Below are 12,208 nucleotides of genomic sequence, written 5' to 3'. Positions count from 1 at the left end.
GGTTTCCTCCCACAGTCCAAACACATGTGGATTAGCTCATATGGCTACTCTAAATTGCCCATAGGTGTGAATGTGAGCATGAAAGGCTGTCTGTCTCTCAGAGTTAACCAGTCCGGGGTGTACCCTGCCTCTTGCCCAAGGTCAGCTGGGATTGGCTACAGCTCACCTGCAACCTGGAATGGATAAGCAGTATAGAAAATGAATGGACCCTGATTTTTCAGTAAATGCGATTTTAAAGTCCACCCAGGCTGGAAATAATATCTTATTTTGCCAGTGGCAGCTAACATTAGCGTACAGCCTTGTTTTTATTTTCTGCAGGCTCTGTATTGCTTTAAATATTTGACCTGGAAATAACCTAAATTAAGCAATACTGTCCAATAGAATTTAGAGACTACAGAGACGTCTTGAACTTTCACGAGCAGATGCTACTCTAAGGATCTGATAATAGAATTTTTTTTCACAATACTGTTAGATCTATTTACTTAAAAAGTAATTGTTAACTTTTTTTTTTTGTCTAATATGGATCAGACGGATTTCCCAAAACTGCCATATTTGGCTTGTGAGCCAACAGGTTTTAAAATTTCGATCTCACCTGTGCTACAATTTTGTGCTTATACTTGTACATTATATTTCCTAATCCTTGCATCTAGCCAGCTCTATGAACACCTGCCTCAGATATGAAATAACATTTAAATTGTAATTTATAAGCCTATAAACATGCAAAACCTGGACTATCTGTTACTGTGAGAGTTCTCGTGTACACCTAGAAGTTTTTCCAGCCTCTGGAGACACAGAATCTGGGCTTCAGTCAGGCTTTTGGAAAAACAGCCCTCAGCAGAATTACTTGTGCTCTTCTGAACATCTGATCTCCGTTTGCCTTATTCTGCTTTCTCCTTCAATCGGACCACTCGTTTTCGTCCAGCTCAGAGTCCTCGTCTGATTCGCTGTACTCCACAGCGATGCGGCGTGACAGAATTGTGGCCACATCATTGCCCACAGGCTCCTTCTTAGCCTCCAGCTCCCTCTGCTCCTGCACTTTCCTTAACTGGATTCCTGAAGGGGAGGGGAAGGAGACATAGATAATTAGTATTTATTCTATCCACATTCACTGGATATGAGCAATCATGTGCTCTGACTGGCTACTCTACTACTAGGCTATCAGCTCATATACCATGAGTAGAGAAAAACAAAAGGGCGGATTGTGTTGCTGAACCAACCGAGGACAAAATAAAAACTCTACTTGAAAACAAAACCCCCCAAAAATAATAAAGACAAGAGTGCTTGGAGAGCACAATATCCCCCGCTGGCAGCTATGCCAGAACTCCGGTAAAATGCGACTGAATTGAACGAAATTGCAATATGTGTATTACCGACATACAACAAAGAGTCCTGCCAAGTTTCGTGAAATTCCTCCAAAAATTGTGAGAGGAGTTGATTTCAGAAGGTGAGCACCCTTCCCGGGACGGACGGACATCGCCACGACATAATCCTCCTTCGGGCCTTTCTGCCAGCGGGGGATAAAAATTGTGAGGGAAGTTGATTTCAGAAAGCAAGCACATCTTGATGAAATTGCCAAAGTACAGATTTGTTAATAATCAAGGGCATAACTCTGGGAAAATTTGCCCAAATTAAACAAAATTTCAATATGCATATAACAATCATACAACAAAGCCTTCTGCCAAGTTTGGTGAAATTCCTCCACAGATTGTGAGAGGAGTTGATTTCAGAAGACCACAAACCTTCATGAAATTGTCAAAGTACAAGTTATTTAATCAAGAGTCAAAACTCTGGTCAAATTTTCACAAACGAAATTAAATAGCAATATGCGTATTACCGTCATATAACACGGCCTTTTGCCAAGCTTCGAGAAATTTGTCCAAAAATCGTGAGGGGAGTTGATGTCAGAAGGCAAGCGCACCTTCATGAAATTGTGAAAGTACAAGGTTGTTAATCAAAGGACCACAACTCTGGGAAAACGCGACCAAATTGAACAAAATAACAATATGCGCACTACCGACATAACAATGTCTCTTGCCAAGTTTGGTGAAATTCCTCCACAAATTGAGAGAGGAGTTGATTTCAGAAGGAAAAAACACTCATGAAACTGTCAAATTATAATTTTGTTAATCGAGGGCTGTAACTCTGGTAAAACGCGACCCAATTTAATGAAATTACAATATGCATCTTACCGACATACACCAATGGCTTTTGCCAAGTTTCATGAAATTCCTCCAAAAATTGTGAGAGGCATTGATTTCAGAAGGTGAGCACCCTTCCTGGGATGGACGGACATCGCCACGACAATCCCGCTTTGGGCCTTTCGGCCAGCGGGGGATAAAAAAAAAGCAACAAAATATGGAATAAAAGTATTTGATGGTAAGAACATATCTTTTTTATTTTTCAATAATTATTATCGCAATTTTCACAAAGTGCTACTGTCATTTCGCAGGTTTGTTTACATTCCAAGTGGAAATGATTTTGTCGGACGTTTTGTATAAAGTTATTTATCAAATTTACAAAAAATGAAAATAAAAATGCTCCGTTTCTCAAAATCCAGTGAATGCAGATCAAATAAAACTGTTATTCCACTCTATCTCGTCATACATGGCTTATTGCCGACTCAGCACTACAAGCCTCATCAGTTATCAGCTCATGCACGACTCGATTTCGTGGAATAACTGAATATCTAACTGGTTTAAAATCACTCACTATTTTTGCATCACATTACAAAGTTTTATATTAAACTAGCCAGACAAAGATTAGAAATGTAATGATCCAACCACCTGTGGCCAGAATACTCTCTTTAACCTGTCAATCATAGTGACACAGCCAATCAGGGGAATCTGGGAGCTCATGTATGTGGAAGAGGGCAGATAGTGCTGTCCTCAGAGTGTGTTACGCTGCCCTCTAATGCAGCACGAGCAGAAGTTTGGAAAGATGCACAGTTGCTACATGCCCCGATACACAATCCTCCTCGGTCTTCTTTTCCTACAAGTTATGCCACGGAAAAAATCCCCAAAGCTGCGGGGTCCCGTGTTAGAAGTCCTGTATTTCGTAAACTTCTCGCTCCACCAACCTTATTTTGATCATGAATCAATAAAGATCACTCGACCCAACATGTTATTCAATTCAAGTTGATAATATTGATCCAAATAGCTGATTTTTTTTTTTCCAACTAAGAAGAAAACTTCCAGTCTACTCCGCCAGTGCTGCCATTTTGGAAATCACATGATGCAATGCTGCGTGCTGATTGGTTGAAAGGTGAGTGATGCTGAATTCATCTGTAAGAAACAACGCACTGAGGTTTTAAATGGGAACCGTCAAAATGAGTAACAAAACGCTCAACACACCGTGTCATGGTATGGATGGGTCGGAAATTAAAGAAGTAGTACACAAAGTCTACATTTATGATGCACTGTGTGGCTTTAAATCATTATTCTCTAGTTTATTTGGGCGCTGATTGGGGGATACTGATGGGTAAAACAGCATGGCGTGTAAGGTTCACGAACACAGCTCGAGCTTTGGCCAATCAGCGTGAAGGAATGCAATCATGTGATTTTCAATCATGGCAGCGCCGGCGGCGGAGTAGATTAACTTTTCGTCTCGATTCAGAAAATCGCCAGCAGTGGACACTAACAACGCTTTAAAGTTGCTGAAATGTTGATTCGGGAAACCTTTATTGTTTCTGTTTGCTCACGAGACTGATAGATTGCATGAGGAGTGGACCGTTCATGAATTACAGCTTTGGGGATTTTTCCGTGTCATAACTTGTAGGAAAAGAAGACCGTACTGGGGCTAGGGATGTTAACCAATGACCGTTTGACCGATGGTTGACCGAATCAGCGTCAACCGGTTAATTTTTTTTTGGTTGTCGGTTAAAAAAAAAATCAATCGTTTTGTAGCTGCCGATTTTGGAGCGGAGAACCTGGAATTCTGTGTTGTAAACGCTTGGGGCGTGCCATGCGGTGTAAGGACAACAGCTGACAAATCAGAAACACCCATTCAGTCATGTCCCGCCCTCCCGCCCCAGTTGAAGACAGCTGCCACTCGGCGAAAGAAAAGTGTAGACACAGGCTTTTTAGCTTACAAATTACTATTCTGTTTTTTTTTTAAATTATTATTAGAAGGCACATCGAGTTTAGTCCTGCCTTGGCCAGTGCATTCTGAAAGTATGTTTCGGTCTGTAGCCAACAATGCATGTTATTGCAGATCAGATCTCTCCACAGAAAATAAAGGCGCAGATGCCGACTTTTGGAGGGAAGGGGAGAGAATGAAATGACAGCGGTGTCTGAGGGGGAGTGACAAACGCAGCTTTTATGTCTGTGAGCCAAGTCGGTGACGGCTTCAGAGCAACTTCAATACCATGCAGTAATGGCGTGTTGATATTGGTAACGGCGTTATAATGATTGTAGCTAATTAATTAGATTACCCGGCGTTATAACAGCCTTTATTTTAACGCCGTTATTCCCATCACTGAATGTTATGTACTTCTAGCACTTGACTTTATTTTCAACGCCATCATGGCCAACTGAAACTGTCTCTAAGCTGGAGCCATTTGTCCTCCGCTCCAATACAAACCCCTCGACATCAGTGCCGCGTTTGACTCAATGTTTCGCGCTGTAGAAAAGGTAATGTGAGTGGAGGGCAGCGACTGGGACTGAATGTGCGGATGCTCGCGGTTAGATTTAGAATAGATTCTAATAATTCCAATTTTAGAATTTTAAACTCATAGGTTAACCAACTTTAACCGGCTAATGAGGCTCGGTGGTCGGTCAAGATTTTTTTTAGTTTTCGCCATCCCTAATTGGGGCATGTAGCGAGTGTGGAAAGATGTGGTTGGCTCCTTAATGTCTCGCTCTAAAATGCCTTCACTTTCCCCAGACGGAGGAAAAAATACAAAAAAGAAATGTCATGATTTACAGAGTCCAAGCTCTGGAGTGCATCTTGACTTTACTTGATAATCTGCTCATCAGTTATCATTTCAACTTCCAACCTGAAAAGAGCTTGACTCCTGGGACTGAAGGGAAAAAAAAACCCACCACAATGAACTGGTATAAAGCTTTTTTTCTGGCTCTTGACACTGACATTCAAGCCACAAGTTTCTCTTGGTCTCTGTCGCTCACCTCGGCGTATGGCAGCTAGTAGGTCACTCCTGGCATCGCTCATGGGGACCAGGGGCACCTGAGCCTTCCTGGGGGCCACTATCTCAGCCGGGGCTGGAGGCAGGCTGTGTGCGAGCGGGTGTGTGTGTGTCGGGGGTCCTGCTGGAGGTGGTGGAGGAGCTGCGGGAGGAGAAGAGCCGTAGGGGCGGGACAAGGCGGCCATAGTGCTGACAGGAAGGGAGGAGGAAGAGGAGGGAGCAGTCGGGCTGTCAAAGGCTGTCTGAGCTGAGGGGATGACGGGAGGAGGTGGAGGAGGAGGAGCAGGAGGGATGAAGAACTCAGAGTGCTGGGACTGTTGAGTGCTGTAGGGAGAAGTGCAGGAAGCAGATTTAGTCTTATAAAATATAATGAAAGTCATAAAATGCTTGTATAAAGATAACTGCAATATGACTTCACACATATTACATTTTCAATACACGCGCACACACCTGTAGTCTTTAGCTTGAGCTGGGCGAGGGCCGTTGAGGGTGGGGTCAGTGGGCGGGGTTGTGTGTGAGGGCTGGATTCTACCCAGGGTGTCTCTCCCAGCCGGAGTGGACAGGGTGCCAATGGGCCGGTAGCCTCGCTGCAGTGTCTGGGTCTGGGTGGGAGTGAGGATGAGCTCCTTACCATCCGTGGTGGAGTGAGTGCTGCTTGCTGGTGTGTGTTGTGCAGGTCGGTTTGGGCTGCCAGGGTACGAGTGCTCACCTACATCTGATAACACTGACCTGAGACGACAAAGGGAGACTCTGATTCACAACAACAGTCTGTCTTCTATAGGTGCAACTCTTAATCTCGGTGATTATTTCTTATTGTTTTGATAGACAGTCCAAACTCTCCCTTAGGTGTTCGACTGAAGCCCATACCATATAATTTGTATACTAATTAAACCCTTTCGCTAGCATATGCGCTTTCTGGTTAGGGATGGAGCATGTTTTGTTTTATTTTAGATCTATGTTTAGATTTACAATGTTTTTATTGAATTTAATAACAACAAATGACCACTAGATGGCAGCAGAGAGAAAGAAAAAACCCACCTTCCCCCCCAAAAAAATACTCACGCGCCAGTATTGGGTTCATACTGGATGAAGGCTGCTTTTTACCTGTTGTCAGGGGATAGCGAGCCCTCTGACGACATGCCGTGGTACGGGGAGGGTGTAAAGCGGGCATCGGGGCGAAATTCTTTGTCGTAGGCCAGCACGTTCCATTCCTGCCTGCGGTTCCGAGCCTTCCGAACCTTCTTCACCTCACGACCTGGTTCCTCCACCTGCTTCTGTTGCTCCTGAGAGAGAGAATGACAGTCATACAAAGACAAATATTAAATTTTAAAAAACAAACAAAAAAAAAAAACAATTTCCCCTATTAGGTTCTATCCTACACACACGGTTTTAAAATTACACACAAACAGACGGACAAATATCAGTCACTGAGAAATCAGAAAAGCTGGTGAAAAATCATAGGGACACATGAAGGGCTGGCTATCTGGACTGAAAGATGGATGAAGAAAGAAATAAGGAAGAGGAGAGGGAGGAATGAGAGCAGCAATAAGGCAGGTCTCTTACAGAGTAGATGAGGGGGCTTCTGGGAGCGGCCTGCCTGGCCAGGGACTTAGACTGGGCCGAGTGAGCCTGGGCTGGACCGCTCGTCTGGAGAGAGGGTGCATAGTCTCTCTGGTTAGAGTGATGACACACGCACACATTCACAGGACACACACAGAGGGGAAAACTCCTGGCAGAGTGGTGATGTGGGTGGAAAATGGAGCTGATGTGTTGGCATCCTGATTCTTTTAGTTTCAGTGGAAAAGACATGACTACATTGCATATTTGCAAGTGTTGGTAGTGTGATATGAGCTGAAACATACATACATATTTTATACATATAACCATCCAAGGAAACAGGACGTTTTGGACAAAAGTGGGGCATATACAGTGGCATGCAAAAGTTTGGGCACCCTTACTGAAAAATGTCTGTTACTGTGAATAGTTAAGTGAGCAGAAGATGAACTGATCACCAAAAGGCATAAGGGTAAAGACAATACATTTCTTTTAGCGTTTTCTGCAAGATTTGTGTATTTTTGTTTTGTACAATTGGAGAGTGAAAAAAGAAAAGGAACACCATGCGAAAGTCTGGGCACCCCAATACATTTGAGTTCTCAGGTAACTTTTACCAAGGTTCCAGACCTTAATTAGCTTATTGAGCTGTGGCTTCTTCAAATACTTCGTTAGGAAAGGTCAGATGATGCAGATTTCAAAGCTGTATAAATTCTCTGACTCCTCAAACTTGTCCCTAAAATCAACAGCCATGGGTTCCTCTAAGCAACTCCCTCGCATTCTGAATAATAAAATAATTGATGCTCACAAAGCAGGAGAAGGCTACAAGAACGGAGCAAAGTGTTTTCAGGTCGCTGTTTCCTCAGATCGTAATGTTATTAAGAAATGGCAGTTAACAGAAACGGTGGAGATCAAGGTGAGATCTGGAAGATGAAGAAAACTTTCTGAAAGAACTGCTCGTTGGATTGCTAGAAAGGCAAATAAAAACCCTGTTTGACTGCAAAAGACCTTCAGAAAGATTTAGCAGACCCTGGAGTGGTGGTGCACTGTTCTACTATGCAGCGACACCTGAACAAATATGACCTTCATGGGAGAGTCATCAGAAGAAAACCTTTCCTGCATCCCAGCCACAAAATTCAGCGTCTGAAGTTTGCAAATGAACATCTAAATAAGCCTGATGCATTCTGGAAACAAGTCCTGTGGACTGATGAAATCCAAATAGAACTTTTTGGCCACAATGTGCAAAGGTATGTTTGGAGAAAAAAGGGTGCCAAATTACAGGAAAAGAACACCTCTCCAACTCTGAAGCGTGGGTGTGGATCGATCATGCTTTGGGGTTGTTGCAGCCAGTGGCACAGGGCACATTTCATTGGTTGAGGGAAGCATGGATTCAAATAAATACCAGCAAATTCTGGAAGCAAACATCACACCATCTGTAAAAAAGTTGAAGTTAAAAAGAGGATGGGTCCTACAATAAGACGATGATCCAAAACACACCTCAAAATCGGCAATGGAATACCTTAAGAGGCACAAGCTGAAGGTTTTGCCCTGGCCTTCACAGTCCCCTGACCTAAACATCATTGAAAATCTGTGGATAGCCCAGGAAACTTGTAGAACTGGAAGCCTTTTGCAAGGACGAATGTGTGAAAATCCCCCAGGTAAGAACTGAAAGATTATTAGCTGGCTACAAAAAGTGTTTACAAGCTGTGATACTTGCCAAAGGGGGTGTTACTAGGTACTAACCATGCAGGGTGCCCAAACTTTTGCTTCAGGCCCTTTTCCTTTTTTGTCATTTTGAAAATGTAAAAAATGAAAATAAAAAATTGTTTTTGCTTAAAATATAAAGGGAATGAGTCATCTTTAACTTTATGCCTTTTGGAGATCAGTTCATCTTCAACTTGCTTAACTGTTCACAGTCACAGCAATTTTGACCAGGGGTGCCCAAACTTTTGCATACCACCGTATATGGACAGTATACTGTATATGATGAAGTGTATCACATCCCCCCATAGCAGACTACTAGGACTTAGTATTCGCTTTTAATCAAGATTAAGTCTCCAGCAGTTTGCAGTAGGTCCTTGCTGACAGTGTCCTACATTCTCATATACATTCAGATAATCTATTTACGGTAATCCCCTCGTACCTTTCCCTAAGCTTGTGCTGCCTTCAAAGCTCACTAATGTTTGCGACCCTTGCTTGCTAAAATGTTCTGAATGCAAAATAGTAAAGAGAAAAAAAAAAAATTCATTACTTTATTTTTCAAGGACTGTGGTCAAATTGGGTTCAAACGTCAGAGGAGAAGATGGTGAGGTGGTTAGGTCGATACCTAGCCTACTAATGTAATGTAATAACCTGCTCTGCTTTAGACACCACCAGGGGCGGATCTAGAAAAATATTTATGGGGTGGCAAGAGGGGGGCAGGAATTTTTGAGGGGTGGCAACGTATTACAGACGTGTATATATACTGAATTTAATCACAGTTATCACAGTTTGATGACAAATAGTATGTACACACTACAAAAGGGCACGGGCTTCCATTTACAAACTCATACAGACAAACTTGGGGCGTATTCACACCTACATTGTTTGGTCCGGACCAAACGAACCAAATTTCCCTTGGTCCGGACCTTTTGGGTTGGTCTGAATACAAACCACCGAACTCTGGTCCGGACCAAACAAGCGGACCGAGACCGAGCTGCAAGGTCGGACTCGGTCCGGACCAAAGGAACCCTGGTGCGGATCTTTTGGAGGTGTGAAAGCAGACTGGACCTAATCCGACAGTTTTGCTTTTTTGTACCTCGGGAGCTTCCGTCGTTTGTCGAGCATTATGGGAAACAGAGTCTTGACACTCCACCGCAAAGTGCAAACACTGTTTCGGTTGTCAAGGGAACCTTACAACAGTCGTTCAGTCATTCAGACCAGTGGCAGGCTGGACTACAGAGTACAAAAAATGAGTAGGGGGCAAACGTGGGCCGAGGAAGAAACGCGTACCCTTGTGGATATATGGGCAGATGTCCACATATCTGAGCTTTCGGAGAGAACACACAAAAATGCCGACGTGTTTGCTGTATTCAGTGAGAAAATGAAGGAGAAGGGGTTCACGCGCTCCCCAGAACAATGTCGGCTAAAAGTGAAGAAACTCCGTCAGACCTACATTAAAATCAGGGACATTCTTTCAAAAAGTGGCGGTACTAGCGACTTGCGTGAAGAGCCAGAACTGTCACAACATGATGTGCGCTCATCAGCGCTATCCTCCGTGACTACTTTTGAACTTAACGCTTTGTGCGCGTGTCGTCTCTGACCAATAGCTGAACGACCTCAGGGCGCGTGGCTTTGTTGACAGATTTTGGTCCGCTTACTAAAATGTACAGTGTGAAAGCGAACCGCACCAAAATGAAAAAATTAAAAAAAACATTTGGTTCGGACCAAAGCAAGTGAACTATCGAACTATCCTGGTCTGAATACACCCTAAATCTCATGCTTTTATTGTTCACGAAGAACACACATTCTCAGATGAGGTCTATACCATTTCTGGACAGTTTTATACTGTATATGCAAAAGAACAGACACTAAAAAACAACACTGCTTCAAGTTCAGCATGATTTAAACCATTTACACCAGTGTCACATTTTATAGTTTTTTTTTCTCACGCTTTGTAAAGGCTCACCAGTGAGCATAACATGAACTTGTCACGCCTACAACAGCTGAATGCGGCGATTTCCATGTTGCTCAGCAAAACGCTTCACAAATTTATCAAGATCTAATGCTTTTGTGCGCTTTGATTCAATGCTGAGTACAGCCAAACTTGATAGTCTCTTTTCTGTCATAGTCGACCGCAAATAAGTCTTCATGACTTTATGTAGGATTCAAAGTAACTTTACAATGTTTTCCTTGACAGACGTTGAATCAATATTAACTTTTGTGGCCGACTTTACACAAAACTAATGTCAGACCTAGCTAACATTACATGTATAGTTAGCTAAATAACGTTCTCCAACCTGATTTTTATCCTCTCAAAATCAGCATCGCAACTATGCTAGCACTGTTCATTCATTATAATTTCATTTCTTGATAGATAATCAGCTTTTACCTCTGTCCTCCCGTGTCTCCTTTCCTCGCGACTCCTGGCTCCCTCGCTTCGCGCCTCTCAATTTTCCAAAACAACCAATCTCTGGCGTTATCTCGTGCTGCATTCGCTGCAATCGGACATTGGAAATTCGCGCACGTAAACGTTAAATTGGCCGTAATTTTTCTTTGAATTCGTCGCTGCCAACTGGGGTGGCAAGGCTTTCTTTTAGGGTGGCATTTGCCACCCTATGCCACCCCGGTAGAGCCACCCATGGACACCACACAATGTCCATCAAATGATCAGTGTTAACTGATGTGTATGTCTTTCAACAGCATATTTAAAAAAACAAAAAACAAAAAAAGTATCAAGAGCTCAGTTTGAAATTGATAGGACGAGCTAAGTCAGTCAAAAATCTGTTTTTTCCCCCCTCGTATAAAACAAATCTCTTGCCGTCGTGCTCACTGTGTGAACACTACGAGATGGATGTGCTGCGCTGTTAAATGCTCCACTGCATTACTAGTGAAGTGTGCATTTCTACAGAAGCACCTCCTTAGCATGTGTGTTTTATCTCATGTATAACTTACTGGTTTAACACAATCCTCTGATTCATGCAAGGAAACTAGATGGGTTCAAAATACGTGTATAAATCTCAAAAATGTTTGAAATTCGGATACTGATCATTGTGATGTTGCACAGCAAGTGTAATCCAAAGGGGTGGAATACATGTGTGTGTGGTGAAGAGTAATGATTACGTTTAGTAATGGAAGCAGCAACCGAAGATAAACACTGAAGCGGATAAAACATTTCTCTTAGAGTCCAACCCACACACACACCTTCTGGCGTCTCTTCTCTTTCCTCTTGTCCTCTGTGGCTTGCAGCATTTTCTCCTTCCAGAGGTTGAAGAAATATGACGGGTCTGTGTAAAACTTCAGAGCATCCTTCTTATCATCTCTGAAGAACAGAAAAGAGAGGGGGAGAGGAGGAGAGAGAACATTACATTCTTTATTCACTTTGTATTGTCTTCTTGTTTGTTTGTTCAAAAGTGCGAAAAAAAGTGTTTTTTTTTTGTTTGTTTGTTTTATATGAAGTCCATCTGTAGTCCCTGCATGCATCTTCTGGACACGCTCATGTGACACACAGTACCAGTCAAATGCTTGGACACACCTAATTAAAAAGTTTATTTATTTATTAATTAAGAAGACACGTCATGTCTTAAAGGGCATATCACGGGTAAATTCAGGAGCAAGATCACTGTAGTTCTCTTATTTTATATTAAACTTTGGTCAAATATCTGTAACATTTTGCATTTTGTGCAATTTTTTTTTTACCTTGCGCAATACCAGAAAAATTCAGTTGAAATCAAGCCATTTGAGGCGAATTGGTCCGCCTCTGAAAAAACTTGGCATTTGGATTTCCTGGGAAACATTGATTTTCGTGACGTCGCGTGC

General features: G+C 42.6%; 1 protein-coding gene across 1 annotated transcript in view; it reads right to left on the bottom strand.

Moving 5' to 3' along the window:
- Positions 1 to 895: 895 nt before the first annotated feature.
- zgc:109889 (uncharacterized protein LOC553542 homolog) overlaps positions 896 to 12,208 on the bottom strand; it is a 40,558-nt gene continuing 29,245 nt past the window's right edge. The window contains exons 4-9 of the mRNA XM_060924993.1: positions 11,594 to 11,711; positions 6,704 to 6,787; positions 6,245 to 6,423; positions 5,591 to 5,869; positions 5,124 to 5,464; positions 896 to 1,053 (exon numbers count right to left, since the gene is read on the bottom strand). Coding sequence (XP_060780976.1) covers positions 896 to 1,053; positions 5,124 to 5,464; positions 5,591 to 5,869; positions 6,245 to 6,423; positions 6,704 to 6,787; positions 11,594 to 11,711 — 1,159 coding nt within the window. The remainder of the gene's footprint in view (positions 1,054 to 5,123; positions 5,465 to 5,590; positions 5,870 to 6,244; positions 6,424 to 6,703; positions 6,788 to 11,593; positions 11,712 to 12,208) is intronic.

The sequence above is a fragment of the Neoarius graeffei genome, chromosome 1 (genome assembly GCF_027579695.1).
Source record: "Neoarius graeffei isolate fNeoGra1 chromosome 1, fNeoGra1.pri, whole genome shotgun sequence".
Classification (NCBI taxonomy): Eukaryota; Metazoa; Chordata; class Actinopteri; order Siluriformes; family Ariidae; genus Neoarius; species Neoarius graeffei.
Note: the sequence above shows the minus strand (reverse complement) of the source record. Positions and strands in the feature narration are given on the sequence as shown.